At 47.9% G+C, this 16,120-nt stretch overlaps 1 protein-coding gene across 2 annotated transcripts in view; it reads left to right on the plus strand.

The window, feature by feature from the left end:
- The window catches only part of LOC104122018 (protein phosphatase 1 regulatory subunit 12B-like), a 76,894-nt gene that overhangs the window by 48,580 nt on the left and 12,194 nt on the right, over window positions 1-16,120 (plus strand). The window contains exons 10-15 of one of the 2 annotated variants that reach the window (XM_035889732.1): window positions 2,801-2,995; window positions 3,783-3,865; window positions 5,550-5,675; window positions 10,959-11,138; window positions 11,705-11,890; window positions 12,148-12,589. In XM_035889732.1, the coding sequence (XP_035745625.1) occupies window positions 2,801-2,995; window positions 3,783-3,865; window positions 5,550-5,675; window positions 10,959-11,138; window positions 11,705-11,890; window positions 12,148-12,238 (861 nt within the window). In that variant the 3' untranslated portion in view covers window positions 12,239-12,589. Of the gene's footprint in view, window positions 1-2,800; window positions 2,996-3,782; window positions 3,866-5,549; window positions 5,676-10,958; window positions 11,139-11,704; window positions 11,891-12,147; window positions 12,590-16,120 lie in introns of those variants that run through there. The other variant, XM_035889731.1, reaches the window with a different exon arrangement.

Raw genomic sequence — 16,120 nt, forward strand, 5'->3', positions numbered from 1 at the left:
GACTTGCCAAACTCAGTCGATTCGGTGACGTTACGGCCCAGTAGGCAGAGAGGGTAAAATTTGCATCTGCCTAGATCGCTGGGCTCTGAAAGCTTTTTAAAGGTGAAGCAGTTACTGAAATCTTACCCGAATTCTCCAGCTCTCACGTCACTCAGCTAGATGGCACCAGGAGACTGTGTTCTGCTGAGGACCGGTGTCTTGTGCTTCTCATTTCTTTTTGCACCAGAATATGGAGGGCAGCTGTACAATGCAGGCGCCTTGCCAACGTCTGAAGCACTAGGTACACATTAGAGGGAAAATGCTTCTCGCTTAGTCACAGTTTTTTTATTTTTGACGTGCCGCTAAGTCTAATTTCTCATCCAGATTGAATGAAATAAAGCTCCTCTGGGTGTCGTTCGACTCAGGCTGGCTTAGCAGGGGAAGTGTTAAAGGTAGAAGGATGCCGGGAAGTGTGGGCACTTCAGTTCACCTTTACCCAGCTGCAGGGTGGGGTTCTCGCTCGTTTGAGCTGTTAAACCCAGGATAAGGCTGCTAGGGGATAGAAGAGGGCCCGTGTCCAAAGCAGGTATGAATTTGACCTCAATCACTTCAGATCAGCTACTTTACCTTCTCTTACATGTTTGATCCTTCTGTAACTCTCTCTGTCAGCTTGGGTTTTATATGGGAAAAGACGAGGACTTGTGTTGCCCTCCATTTGTGGAGTTATTGATATTTGCTGTTCCCGTGTTGTTCCGAAGTTACAGAAGGCAGTTTCTCCTGTGGATCTGAGCTTTCTCTGAGGAAAGTGTCAAAACTACGTTAAAGCATTAGAGCTGTAGCTCAGTAGACTGAGTGCTTGAATTAGTGGAGTACAGGAGATCAACGCTGTGCATCTGCATTAAAATAACATTAGCTAAGAAACACTGCTGAAATACCGCAGCGATAATTTTATCTTTGCAGTCTTCAGTCACTGAGTTTGAGGGCAGAGCTCCCCAGTAGCTTCATTTATTCTGCATAACAGGATTCAGATGTTCTGTGTTTTGTAGAATATAATAATACAATGTATAATAATGCTTATATCAGCTTTGACCGAAAGCCTTGTCTACCCCAGTATCCTGCCCTTGACAATGGCCATCAAAAGATGCCAGAGAAGACAGCATCTAGCTGGACGTCTCTCCCACCTTCTAGCAATTTGCATTTCAGGGACTTGCCGAACCTCTCTTGTATCCAGTACCCCCTGTTAGACTTTTCCTCTATGAATTTCTGCAAGCACTTTTTTAGTGCCCGTAATGTTTGGGATCCTATAATGTCCAGTGGCAAAGGGTTCTTCAGCTTAATTCCATATTATACGGAGCTTCCTGCACCGTTTTCTTTAAGCCTGCCACACACTGGTTTTGTTTGCTGCCCCCAGTTCCTCTATGGGAAGGAACAAGGAATAATTGATCCTTATTTACCCTTCTCTGTGCCACTGAGGACTTTGTGTACCTCGGTCATATCTCAGCCTGGAGGCTCCTGATGCACTGAATAACTCCTCAAACAAAAGCTCTCTTGCTCTACTCATTCTTGTTGCCTTTCTCTAGATCTCTTCCCCTTCGATACTGCTTTTGAGCTGTGGAGCCGAGCCGTGCGTGATTCCAGTGGTGTGATTGTACCCTGCAGCAACACAGAGGCATAACGGTGTTGTGTCTCCTATTCTTTTCCAATAATTCCTAATGTTTTGTTTGCTTTATTTCCTGCACAACTCAGCGTTGAGCCCCTGTCTTTGCAGAAGCATCTCTTGCAGTGCCCAGGCTCCATTCTTGAATGGCAGTAGGCATCTTTTTGTAACCCTGGATAACTATAACTGAAGTTGTACCTTTAAGCAGTTGTATATTTGAGGGATAATATATGTTTATCCAAAGTGCCTCATGTAACAAAAAGCACGAAGGTCCATCCCACGGTACGTATAGAATATGCGGTTACCTGGCCATAGAAAGGTTTGAGCTAGAACAAGCCTGTAGTCCAGCCTCTTGCTTGAAGCAGGGCCAACTTCAAGCCTGTGCTTGAGCTCAGCTGAGTGTCAAAAAGTCCCCGAGGATGGAGAAGCCCCGCTCTCTTGCTCCCTGTCCCAGTGCAGCATCGCTCCTGCTGGGAGGTATGTCTTCCTTCATGCCAGTTGGGATTTTCTGGTTTGGAACTTGTATCTGTTCCTCCTTCTCCTTTCACTGTAAACTGTTGAGAAGAAGTCTGGTTCCATATCCTCTGTAAACCCCACACCCCAAGTAGCAGACGAATTAAATCCTTTCTTTGCCTTCTCTTCTCCACGCTAAACGAGCCAGGTTTCCTCAGTCTCTCCCTTAGTGGTGTGTGCTCCAGCTCCCTGATGATCTCCATGGCTTCTCCTGGACTCTCTCCAGTTTGATCTGTGTAAAGGTTTTATTTGCAGCTAGTCCCAAAAGAGTCGATTACTTTTTTTGGTTTTCTGCCTTGATTGAATAATTCCCCCTTCCTAAATGGGTGCTAATAAAAGCTCCATTGTTCCTTCTGTTCTTTCTGCAAAGCTGGAGGAGGGCATTGTGTAGGCAGAGGGAGCTGTGCCATGACACAGGGTTTCTTTCATTGTCTGTCCTTGGGGTTGAGGGCACTACAGCAGTTTGCATCCCTGTGAGCTCACCTTGAGCTATGTCCTGTAATTGAGCTAAGCAGCAAATCAAAGTCACTCTGTCTTATGCTTACAGGTGTAGCCCAGCAAAAACTGGGGCTTGTTGAAACACTTTCAAAACTTAGATTGTGCCTCGCAGTGCTCTTACTTCTTCCAAACGTCCCTTTTTCTCCTCCACAGTTCAGTTGGCTCAGCAAGTCAGACGAGCAGAAGGATGAGTCACCTTCGTCGTGGCGGCTGGGGCTACGGAAGACTGGCAGTCACAACATGTTGAGTGAAGTCACTGCTACTCGTGAGGCGCAGAGAGATAAGACTTCTATCTATCGTTCTTCATCGAGTCCTCGGATATCTGCATTGTTAGACAACAAAGAAAAGGTTTGGCTTTCCGCAAAGATGTTTGAGTGCATCCCAGCCGAGCAGACTTTACCTCACAGGTTTAAGACCCTTTCCCTTTCATTTTGAGTTATTGCTGGGTTTTGTAACTTGGGTCTCTTTCTTTCTTTCTTTTTTTTTTCTTTTGAAAACTATTCCTATCCTATCAGTTGTTCTTGCAGAACTGGAGTTCGGTGCCCCTTCCTGCTCAATTGGAGTGGGCTGCCAGTGAACAAGGGCTGCTGGTTTGGCATGGCCTGTTCTTTACCAGAAAATATCTAATCCAGACAGTAGCATGTCCCTGCAGTGGAAATTCTCCTTTGCTGTCATCTATATCGATTCCTCCTGTATCCACCAGCTGTATTTGTGAATCCCATCCCACATATTCGCTAGCTGTAACTTTGCTGCCCATGGGTAGATGCCCCATCCCTGGAAACATTCTGGGTCAGGTTGGACGGGGCTCTGAGCAAGTTGAAGATGTCCCTGCTCATTGCAGGGGGGTTGGACCTTTAAAGGTCCCTTCCAACCCAAACTATTCAATGATTCTCTGATTTCTAAGTAGTTGTAGTTAGAAGCTGTTTTTATTCACTAGTGTGGTCTTCAGGAAGTCATTTTCAGAACTGATACTTTCATGCTGAGGTACGTTGCCCAAGAAAATGCCTTAAACTGCTTGTCCTTGGACAGGAGAATGCTGTCTTAGTTGAAGAAATTTGGACATGAATTTAGTTGTCGCTCAACGTGCTGGGTGTGTAACGAATGTGCAGCTGAAGTATCTCTTTTGCTTCACTAGGACAAAGACAACAAGAGCTATCTTGCCACAATAGCCCCCAGAAGACTAAGTAGTACCAGCGATATAGAAGAAAAAGAAAACAGGTGAGACTGACTGAACTGAGTGCTCAGCCTCTGTCCTGTCGATAGTTCTTCCAGAATACCTTTTTTTTCCTATATTCATGCTTGATATATTTTCTCAGTGGCCCCAAGTACACAGGAATTCACAATATCAAGAGCTATCTCTAGTCTATAAAAGTTCTGGTACGTTGCTTTTCACTTAGGTGAGCAGGGTATCAGGCTGTTTTCTCCACCCCTGCATGGTCTCCATCCAGGAAACTCGACTTGGGCATACTTTTTTTCTTTTATGTGCAAGTGCCTTGTTTTTAGCTGGCACCTACCCTTGTACTTCTGTCACTTGCTCAGCAGTCACCTTCAGCCCCTTCGTCCACACGTCTGTCACTTGAGTCTGCAAACTCTCGTGTATGGAACTGTTCCCATTGCAGGGTTTTTTTATGGTGAGTGTGTGTAGTTGCTGCTGGACAGAACTACAGTATAAATGGGATAAATGTCTAGTATCTTGAGATACATTTGAGGAGCTGATCTCTACAAACACCTTCTTCGCAGTTTGTGCTAGAAGGAAGAAAGTTTGAGCTTAGCCTCATTTCCAGCCACTTTCACAATCATGGTAGAAAGGCCCATCCAGAGAAGTCATTGTGAACTGTAATTGTTGTGAAGAAGTGGTGGCAGATGACCACCCTGAGAGAATTTCAGCACGGTTTGAGATTCTTTGCTGATCTTTTGCTGGAACCTCCCTGCTGTGTTCTTGCTTAATCTCAGCCAGTCGCTGTGATTTGAAGTTTAGCAGACAATTTGTGTCTGCTGATAAGCTTGGGCAGGTTTTGGCAGTGGCTCCTATTGAGTGGCACATCCAGCTGACTGCTGATAAGTGTCCTTTGCTTGGTAAAGTAGGGAACGAGGAGAGTTGGCCTGCGGGAGCAGATGGTGCCCAGGCGTACGGTGTAGTACAGATTTTTCCCAATATTCTTTCAAACCAGCTGTGTTTCACTTCACGGAACCCACAGGTGTCTGGAAGGGCATCAGCTCAGACACGGCAATTGAAAAATGAAAATTAATTGCAGGCTGATGGGTGAATAGATTTGTGTTGCATTACAAGCTTGAGGTCCTGTCCAAGACCAGAAAAAACAGGATGTGCTGCCAAAGTGTGTGTTAGGAAAAGGAGCCCTGATTTCAGATAACTATGATAAATAAGACTACTGGTAATTTATCGATAACTTGTCAAGTAGTTTTCAATATTGCCAGATATTCTGTTTGTTGTTTTCTGCTGCTAAGTATAGCAAAGGATCTGCTGTACTGAATTGCTTTACTGTCATTGCCTGGTACCTCAGAGAATAAAAACTTCGCCTGCAGTTGCAGTATCTGTGCATTTATGCGATGTTGTTTGATGCAAGATGGCAGAGAGAATATTGAATGGCATTATTTAGTATGTTAAATTACTTTCATGGACAACCTAAAGTTCAATTGCAAGTTTTCTGACTATAAAGGATCTTGTTCCTCTTTATGCAAAACATTAGATCACCTGGTGATCCGTAAGTAATAGAGCTGGCAATAATAGAAACCGATGTTAAGGCCGAAAGAGGTGTTTGGTGACTTGTGTCGCTTGTGTCCATGGGTGTGAGGGAAGGCTTTGTGCTGTGGAACTGTACAGGAGCCAAAGGCAGACTCCAGAAGTTTTTTGAAGCAAACCTTGTGCTCTCTCCTGCCTTAGAGAATCAGCTGTTAACCTGGTGCGGAGCGGCTCCTACACCCGCCAGCCGTGGAGGGATGAATCAAAGGGAAACGAAGCTCCCTATTCTGGTGCACCTACTACCTACGTATCTACCTACTTGAAAAGGTACGTCCCGTTCTGGTTTACATGGGTTCCCAGGCAGTTCCACTCTTAACGTGCCTCCCAAACTTCAACCTTCTGCTTGCTGCTTACTGCATCAGCGTAGCTGGCCTTGGGACACTCTTCTGCTGAGAGCAGGAAATAAAATTAAGATTTGCTGACATTTATCATGCTATATAGTGTTTTTAAGGGCCATCATTTTTGTTGATTTGTAAATTGCTGAACTGAATTTAAATACTCTTGTTTACATAATTTAAATCCAAAGTGTTTTCTCAGTTTTATGCTAGTATTATGGTTAGATAATAAAATAAAAACTGACCATAAAAAGAGAATAATTACAGTCTGTAAAGCATTGTTCAAGTAGCTGTTGACAGGTAAGTTGTAGCTCATCTCCAATTTGGTTTATATTAGTCCCTGTTTATGACGACATTATCAGAAAAGCGGCAGCGTTGGTGTGCGTGACTTACAGCCCTGGCTAAGGAGTGAGGCTGACGGCTCCAGCCAGTCCCTTGGGCCCGTAAGGAGGCAGTTTCTGCACAGCAGACGTGAAACTGGAGAGGCTGATGGTTGGTAAACTAGCCAGGCAGAATCAGGAAAGCCATCCTGCACATAACTGCTCTAACTGGCAGAATCTTTTACCCCTTCGGAAGGCAGAGGCTCGGTTTCCTTGAAGTACCAGATAACGGCTGTCGCTGGATGAGGTGACCGAAAGCTCTGCTCTGCTAAAGCCAACGACATTACTGAGGTTTCATCTCAGCTGTGAGGAGGGGGACCAGCCCTTTGTGCAAAGTCCAGTTCCATCAGCTCACCTCTATTTTAGCTAATACTGGAAACCACCAAAACAACACATATAAACCTGTCCCGCTGCAAAGCCATTTGATCTGTGCTTAAGGAAAGAGGCAGAAATATTTCAGGGTTTTAGATTGTGTTTTGCCAAATTCTAGTCCCTGAATGAAATAACTATCCTGAAGGTGGAACAATTGCTTGAGATATTTGGGAAGAGGCGGATTGTTTGTGTTCTAGTACTTACGCTGTTAGAGGTAAGTCATGCTCGAGGATACGTCTGTCCAATTGCTGAGCACACACAGACCCATTTCCACAAAAGGTGAAACAGCCACTTCAAGCAGGAGACTTCTCCTGACCTGCTGATCCATTCCAGTGACTTCACATCTATCCTGGGACATGATGACAGGCCAGCCTCCCTAGGCAGTCCCACAACCCGCAGCTGATTACGCTGGAAAACTTTTTGCCTCTTGCTGCTGGCGTGCCTTCCCGTTCCCTAGCCTGAGGGACAGTCCAGTCGCTAACATCGCTACCATGGCTGTCCACTGAAGTTTTGCAAACGTTGGCTGTTTATCTCTGCTAATCCTGAGCCAGGTTTAGTATTACCTTCACACAGTTGTACTGTACTGTATCCCCTTGGTTAAGCTGTGCAGCCTCGCAGAGGTTTTGGCTGGCAGTGGTATTTCACTAATACCCATTTCTTGTCACAAAGGCTGAATTCTGGCCTTTCATAGGAGAAGGTTGGTTTACGAGCAGTTACAGGGAAGAGCTTTGCCAGGTAGGAATAAAGTGTATTATTTCTAAAGAGATCAGTGGGTTTGCATTGTATGTACAAACAGTAAAATCACGATCAATTTGACCTCTCTCCTGTATGGTTTTCTACAGAAGAGCACAGAGAAATTAAATATAATTTTATCGAACCTCTGATTTCTCCAGCCTTGTGCATCAGCCTCTAAGATGAGGAAGGGAACCTGGTTGCCTGTTAAAGGATGAGCTCTTTGTAATTTCCCAGTATTAACAAAACTGAGCACAACTCCAAAAGATAAAAGCTCGTTCTGAGAGAGGAAGAATTTAAGCAAAAATTACATACTTGGATGTGGCTGAAAGGATGAGTTCTGTACGTCCGCATTTACCCTTTACCGTAGCATTTAACTACTCTCAATAAAGATACCTAGTTATGTTCTGTAAGCACTTTGTGTGACCCCCAAAGAGTCAGCAACAGCACCAGATCATCTTAACATGTTGAAAATGGCTTTTCTTCGAAAAGGGGACAAAATAACGTGCAGCAACGTTGCAAATGTTCTTCAGCTTGGGTTGAAGCAAAAGTTAAAGTGCTTTCTGTAATGGTGGCACCTGTCATCCATTCCACTTGCCCTATGAGTGTACCACTAGCCCAAAAATTCACAGACCCTGTTCTGACAGCCTGTTCTCCATTTTAGCGCATATTGGCCTTCAAACAGCCGGTTCACGTCGCCTGTATGTTAAAGGATTTGCAGGAAAACTGGCATAGCAGACCCAATTAATTGGGCGTACTTCCTTTGACATCAGCCATCAGAGATGCCTCGCAGGAAGGGATCACACACACCAAAATGAAATCACTTTTCCGCATGGCGTTAGTTTCTCCATCATTTTACATATTTGCAGATACACCTTCTTACTGGTTTTGTTCTCATAAAAACCATCTCAGTGAGTCAGGCCAACAGTCCGTGCAGCCCAGACTCTGCTTCTGACAGCAACTGGTTTTGAGGGACAAGTTGCAAAAGCGAGGATGACTTAAGAGCAGTCTCCCACCTCCCACACTCTCCCTGCTTCCAGCAATCATGATTTTAGGAGCCAGGGGTTATAATTAACCTGTGTTTTTAGTAGCCGCCACTGTGGCCAACTTCTATGAGCAAATCCTGGTTTGATCTCTGCAATAACCTATGGCAGTGTGTTCAAAAAACCAGTTAGGTGTTCAGCGCAAACCTTTTTTATTGGCATATGTGGAAGCTTTTTAAGGATTTGAAGGTTTTTAAGATGTTGAATTCCACTTGCCTTACCTGTTTCCAGAAATGCTTCTTTTTATTGATTTGAAATGTTGCTTTCCATTTCACTGCTCATTCCCTGATGGTTATCTTATGGTGATTACGTTAGAGAGCCAGTAGCAGGGTGTGAGTGCTTTTTTTTGTTTCTGATGCTGAATTCTTTAGCATAAATTCGTAATCCTCCTTTTTGCAGATTTTGCAGCTGCTAATTAACGAGGTTCCCTGGCTAACCTTTTTCTTGCAGTTTTATGGTCCTGTTCACGTCAAATGTGAACAATTCAATAAATGCCTTAGACCTCCTCAAACTGCAGTGCCACCCATGGAAGGTGACGGGGTGGGGAGGTGAATTCCTGTGGAGCTGGTAATGCCTTGGCTCCCTTCTCGTGAGCAGGAAGGTGTGCCTGATACCCCAGCACCACATTTCTCTGACCCGGGGCATGTGCCTGTAGGGGTTGTCACAACGCCATCACCATGCTCTCTTCCTCTGTTCCTCCTCCTTCTTCCCCTCTCAGCTCTCCCCCATCTCTGCTCTACCAGGCACCTGGGGCTGCTTCCACCCTCTTGTCTCCCCTTCTCACCCATTACCTTTCCTTTCTGAAGGACCGTCCTTGTCAGGGCTTAACAACCCCCCGTGTCCTCCCTTCCTGACCAAGTTCCTTCTCTTTTTTGCAGCTTCCCCTCGTGCCCCAGCCTCTCTGCCCTGGGGTCTCCCAGGATGGTGCCACATCAACCCTGCTCCCCCCAGGGTTGCCGCCACCTTTTCCCCTGCTGCTCCTCCTGTTCCTTCCCCCGGCGCACGCTCCACTACCCCTGCCTTCTCAGTACCCTCATTTCTGCAACTTCACAGCTGCTCGCTCTGCACGCCCACACCGGCCAGGCTTGGCTCCCCGCTCTCGCCCTCCTCCCAGCCCATCTCCAGGGCTTGGCCTTCTCCTCTGGTGCAGAGAGCCAAGGAGGGAGGCTCTTGCTTCCAGCAGGGCTTCCTGCTCCCCAGCGCTCCGGGCAGGGGCCGGCTTTCCAGAGGAAGCTTTGTTTAGGGTCCGGTGGAGGTTGCTACCTGGTGACAATAACTTACTTGTTCCTTTGTGCCCTGGATGTGGCAAGCAGCCATCAACTGAAGAGCCTGAACGTAAGGTTCCTCCCTGTGGAGGCCTTCCAGGATGGCTCGATCTCTTCTTTGGCTGGGGACCAGCTGCTTGGTCGGGGCTGGCTGGGGCCCTTGGCATAGAAAACTGATTTGTAAACTGGGTGCCTAAGTGGATTGGACTGGATCCTTCCTCCAACCTCCTGTCCTTGGCTGTTGTCCTGCCCCTTTCAAGTTTTATTTCAGCCTCGGGCTGCTCTCTCTGACTCTTGCTCCAGTGCTGACTTCCAGTTCCAGTCCGTTGTCCCTGGCTTTCCCATAAACCTGCAGCTCTTTGTCCTGGTCTGCTTTTCCTCTAGGTCAGCTTTTATTCCTGGTGCAGCTACTTTCCTCCGTGCTCGGTGTGTGCTGGCATGGGAGTCGTTAGGGTGCGGGAGCTGAGAGGCAGCCTTCCAGCCTCCCGAGCCTTTGGTCCTACAGACAGCCCAGTCTGACCAGTAGCAACCAGGAATACGCGGTGCCGGGAAAGGCGCGGCAGGGTCACGCGTGCGTGCTCGTTTGCTCTGCACAGACAGCGCGCAGCCTGTATCTGGGGCTCTGGCGCATGCAATAAGGAGATTTTGCCAGATTTCATCAATTCTGTTTTTAGAGGTGTGCCACTTACCCACTTAGGGTGGATTTTCTCCAAAAAAGTGAAAGGGTACACCCTCGTATGAGCGCCCTTCTGCTTTTCTCCTGCCTCTTCTCCAAAGTAGGAGCCCTTAAACACTTACAGCTTTTCAGTAATCATGGTTTTAAGGGTTTTGTTTTAAACTGGCAAAATATGTATTTCCTTTGCGTGTTCTTGACTGGTTTTTGGACAGTTTTGCTAGCTATTTTCCAGAAAGACAGAGTTTGTGCCAAACATGCCTTAAAGAACGTAAAAGCCTGAACTGATAATCTTTGCCAAAGCTTTAAGCTGCTGAAAACAAGTTCTTAAAAGTGGAAGTCCTGGGCACCCTTGAGGAGGTGATGGAGCCAGACCTGCCTAAGTCACTCTCTCCTTCCCTGCTTCAAGCAACCTCATCCTTGCTCGTTGTTTCTGCCTTTCCCCAGTACACAGGGGTGCTCTGTGTGCGCCGCTTTCACTGCGACAGGGTCTTTCCCTTCCCTGATCTTCACCGGTTCACCCCCCGCCGTTGTTCTCTCACTGACTCTCAGCTGGGCTTAGCTAAGAGGGGTGCTGCTAGCGCTGGCCTGCGTGCGCGACCTGCCGCGGCCCCGTGTCCCCTAATCTCCTCGCAAGCGTTTTGCTAAGGTGTAATTCGTGCTCCCTTTCCGTCTGAGAGCCCAGCTGTGGTGATGTTCTGTTGAATGTTTACTGTGCTCTGAAGGACGTGATTTTGTGATGTTTTACAGTGCTTCATTTGGTAGAAGTAGTGACCTCAGCAGTCCCTACATTTCAGCCAGTCGCAATACATCTCTAGCTACCTCACCCACTACCATTGGGTCATCTACCTCATTGGGCACCCCGTGGCAACCTTCCTGTCCCACATCTCTCGGTGCGAACACTACTGCATCAGCCCGCCAATATACCAGGTAACGGCTCACAGCTGAGATGACGCTGCAGAAAAAGCAGCATTTGGGTTGGAAGTTGTGAATTCTGGAGTGGCTTATGGATTGGAAATGTGCTTCCATGCGGGAAGCGCTGATGAGAAATCCCAGAATGGGTACGTTGGACGCTTTCAGCAGTGCGTGTGCACCAGCAGGCAGTTAACAGCCCCGACGTGACCGTAGCTTCTTCACTTGCTGGAGCGGTCACTTGTGCCCTCTCGCACCCTCTTAGGGACACGAGGTGCTGCTCAGGCCGCTCTCGGGCGTTCAGTGTACGAGCTCTTGGAGTTCATTCCTTCTGCTTATCCACCAGGTACCTTTTCTAATCACGTTTGCTACAAACAGGGATGTGAAGACTATTAATTCCTCCTGCTTATTCTTCTACAAGTTTTTAAAAGCTCGGTTTAATGTGTGCTCTTCTCTACGCAAGCACGAGTCGAGGAGGAGGAGGACGAGCTGCCAGTGCTCCCTGAGGGGGCTGCTCGGGGGCCGCTCTCGGTCAGCTGTTGGGTTCACTTGCTCTGCTTTCCATTATCTCTTCTCTATTTCAGAGCCCCTTTCAGGCAACAAACTGACTCTGCTGTAGAGAAAAATACAGAGGGCATCTCTGCTAGCACCCCCCTAGGTGTAATCACAAATCGTGCTATACTCGGCTCTGCTAATGGTATTGCGAATGCCGGTGCTGCCTCAACTACAGGAAAGGACTTCTCAGCTGAGGAAGCCAGGGAGCGCAGAAGGTCAGTGAGCAGACTGCCGGTGTGTGTTGGTCCTCCTCTGTCATCCGCTCTCCCGTGGTGGCGATGGTGGGGGTGTAAGAACGGTTGCTTAGGGATGATGTGGAGTTAACAGGCGGCTGCCCCCGCTCCATCTTCAGGTTTTGAACTCAGTCGTCACTGGATTGTAGGGTAAATCGAGTTTCATCATTTTCTGCTTGCCTTTTCCTTCAGTAGTCCTCTCAGCTACTAATGTCAGTCCCTAAGGCCTCTATGTGTAGAGGGACAGACAGCCCAGTAGCCACTTCCAGTAGGTTCTGTAACACGAATCCCATCCGAAAAAGAGCGTTGGGCTGTGACACATTCAGATAAAACCCATCCTTCTGATCCTGCTCAACTAAGCTCACACACGCCCCAGTGGAGACAGCTTTGCTGCACGAGTCCCCCAGATTCCCTCGGTAGCTAAGTGGGAGAAAATGAACGTTCCTGGAGCGTGCGGATGTGCGATGCGGGAGGAGATGGGCTGCACGCGGCAGCACGCACTTCTTTCAGTTGGCTGTAGAAGGCTCAGCACAGAGGTAGAAGCCTACCATGGGCAGCCGAGGCTATTCCAGCAGTAGCAGCATTTGGAATTGCTCTGAATCTAGGTGGTGGTATCTCTTTCTTATCATATGATGTTATCTTAAAACTGGGAAACGTACGCCCGGGGTAGCGCCAGTGCTCTTTTCAAAGGAACCTTACCTTGTGCATTTGAGTACAGAATATCAAATGACCCATATTTGTTCCTGCAAACAGGTTAACTTCTGCAAAATCTGTCTCTTCTGGTGAAAGTAAATGGTAATAAATAAAATGGAGCGATGACCTGTGCGTTTCTAACTAGCAACCAGTTCATGGGGTGTTTTCAGTAATTAAATTCTTCCAAACGAGAACAATAACTTGTAAAATATAGGCCTTCCTGAGAGGAGATAGTACTCTGACATATTTTAAATGGCCTGAAGCCAAAAGATGAGAAAAATTATCAGCTTGCAAAGATAAAGATGGTAGAGCCATCAACCACGTGGCCTCTCCCGTGGAGGGAGGGCGTGCTTGCTGCCGGCTTCTCTCTGCTTCAGCAGATCCTAGAAAGGTGGTGGGCTGTGCGATTTGGAAAAATACTTAAACTTTTAATGCTGTTTGGGCTTTTTTTTTTTTTTTTTTCCTTTTCCCAGAACTAGCACAGGGAGTGCTTTGAAGGTATTGCAGGCATCCTGGGTGAGCCGCATTCGTCTAGTCTGTGTGCAGGGGCGTGATTTGGAACAGCTACTGCAGAGTATCTGTGTAAGAACACTTACGTTTGAGACTAGGAGTGCCTCTGGATGCTCCGTGTCACTTTGCGAGGGGTCAGTTGGCTCCGTGTCATTGGCGACTGCGTTGAGATGAGCTGCCAGAGGATACTCCCGGTGCGAAGGGAGATTGTGCAGAGGGGGGCAGAGCGAGTATTGTGCTTTCAGTGCACACTTCAGGCCATCTCACAGCAGTAGCTCCGTTTTGGCGAGCCTTGAATCAGGTTGCAGAAGCTTTAGATTTTTCCCAGGAGAAGAGGGCTCCACAAAACCCACCAGGCTTTTGGCACGTTCTGCAGACAGGGAACTTGACAGCGACAGTACTTGTAAGATCCCCGAAAGAGCATCTATTAATATTTCTGCATTGGTATTTATGGCCGAATCAGTTTCTATAAATAATAGAGAAGATCTGTTTAAGTCTCCTGCATTTTTATTAGGGAACCGTCTCCTATGAGTTATGGTAACGTAAAGAGAAACACCAGAAAATTCCTCCCACCTTTAATTGATCCTTTGAAACTACTGGGAGGAAAAAGCAGCACAATAGTGATGCATTGTGCTTGTGGGTGGAGGAAACCCTGTTTATGAACGTGTGTCCTCGCGGCAGGACGTGCTGCCTGGGGAGCTGCCTGCACATCTTGAACGAGGCAGCATGGACCTAGGGTCACCTAAATGGCAAAAGCTTGCTCTGGAAGGAGACCAATTCCAGTAAAATAAAATAAAAAAGGCAAATGGCAAACAGTTGTCAGGGCAGCACTATATGGATTTCAGTTCCCACCAGCAGCTGTTGCGGTAGCATTTGGTCTGCTTGAGTGTTTCCAAAGCTCCAGCTTTCTCTTAGCAACAAAAACACAAACAAGCTCGTCATCTAATATTAGATCACAGGGATGTCTCCTAACTTAAATTATCTGCGTGAAGCCAAAAGGTTAAAGCAGAAGAGACTGCTAGGTCTGGGGAGCAATGGCTAGCAGAGTGCTCTGGGGTGCTGTGCTGCATCCTCTGGTGGCCACCAAGCTGTACCCTGGCCCACCGGGGGCCGGGGGGGGAAAACAAAGCCAGAAAGGAAGGCAGCACAGGAGAAATCCGGTTGGAGGAACGCAATGCAGTCCATCTACCTGGCCGGACTGAGGCAAATCGCTGCCTGGTGGTAGAGCCATATGTCTTGGCCGTTCAGCCAAGCTGCCGCGCGTATTTACATGTACCCAGCTGCACGTTCAGCCTCCCTTAATTCTGCCGCAGCACTGCGGTGTGCTGATGCCGGGAGGCTGGAAGCATGCCAGCTTCCAGAGTCAATATTTTTGCCAGGCAATTTCTTGTTTCTTTTTCATGGGAATTCAGGAGCCACTGATGAACGTCGCTGTTTGGCCATTTTGATGATCTCCTGCCAGCATCAAATTGTCTCAGATTGCAAATGCATTTGTCCAGCTGAACTCAAAACAGCACTGGCTCTGCTAAGGGCGAATTACAAGCGCATGGATGCTGTGCCTACGGTATCTCACGTAGACCCTGGTCCTCCTGGTGCAAAACTCACATCCTCCTGGTTTCCGCTTGGTGCAAGCGGGTGGTGGGGACTCAGCGGGGGGGTCCTGTTGGTTGCAGCCCGCTGCTGGATTATCTGCCTCCAGCTGGGATGACAGCGGCCTCTAGTGCCACCGAAAGCTCCTTTGCAAGGTTCATCTGCGACCTTCGTGTCGTTTCAGCGCAGGGCTCTGTGACCGCGTCTTCTCCCAGGAGTCCTGGCCCGCAGCCCCTCTGGAGAGGGCTCCCGGGCTCCTGCGTGCTGATGGCCGCTTGGCACTGGCCGAGCTGGGACACGACCTGTGCCACAAGACGCCTGGTGCTGAAAGCAAGGTCTGGGGGGGCTGGGTCTCTCTCGTGTTATGTGAAAGCTTTGGTTCCCGGGACGGACTGAAGGGCCACCACCAGCCCACAGCTTGCAGTTACCTGTCACTGGGGTACGACGGGCTTTGCCCGAGACCTTCAGCAAGGCAGATCCCAAGCCTGTGTCCTCAGCTCTGTCACCAGTTTAAAAGGACGCTCCTGAATTTGAAGCCTGGCCTGGTTTTGTAAGAATTAGGATTTTAATTTGTCCTTCCTCCTTCCCCCCCCACCCCCAGCCACTTTGTTTATACAATTGAGTATTTGTTCTTCCTCAGGAAGGTTCCAGCGAGCTGGTGGCACTCGCCGTCAGGCAAGCTGTTCGTTTGAGCCAGGAAACACCTCTCATGTCCTTATTTTTTTATGTACTCTGCTCAGTTTTTCAGATAAATCAAGAGGGGGAGCGAGGTGGCCCTGTTTTCTTGGCTGCTTTGGGGTGACGGCTGTGCTCGGCCTGGCTTCGTCCCCAAAGCATTCCCTAGAAACGTTTTTCAGATTAAAAAAGTTCACCGACACGCACGGTAAATGCGCCTGGCAAACATTTTTCTGCTTCATTCCCGAGAGGAATTTATTTTTCATTTTTCATCCCTTCATTCTAAGGATTCAGCTGCTAATTATAGTAGCATATATTAATAATATAATAATAACTGAATCCTCCTCCACTGGTACTGTTAGATGAACAATTTTTGGCAAGTCCTTTTACCTCGTGATCCTTGTCCTGTCCAAATTCAGAGCATGACTCTTCTTGGGTGAACACAGATGCCCGATATGTCTGTTAACCCTGATAATCTGACCAAAAAGAAAAGAAACCCTGCTCTCTGTAAAAGTTGAACTATGGGATTTGCATTCGAGGGGTATTTCAGTGTCACAGAATCCCAGACTGGCAGGGGCTGGCAGGGCCCTGGGGAGCTCACCCAGTGCCACCCCCCTGCCCAAGCAGGCTCACCCAGAGCAGGGGGCACAGGACAGTGTCCAGGCAGGGGTTGAAGATCTCCAGAGAAGGAGACTCCACAGCCCCCCTGGGCAGCCTGGGCCAGGGCTCGGGCACCCTCCAAGT

The sequence above is a fragment of the Egretta garzetta genome, unplaced genomic scaffold (assembly GCF_000687185.1).
Source record: "Egretta garzetta isolate BGI_Z169 unplaced genomic scaffold, ASM68718v1 scaffold202, whole genome shotgun sequence".
NCBI lineage: Eukaryota > Metazoa > Chordata > Aves > Pelecaniformes > Ardeidae > Egretta > Egretta garzetta.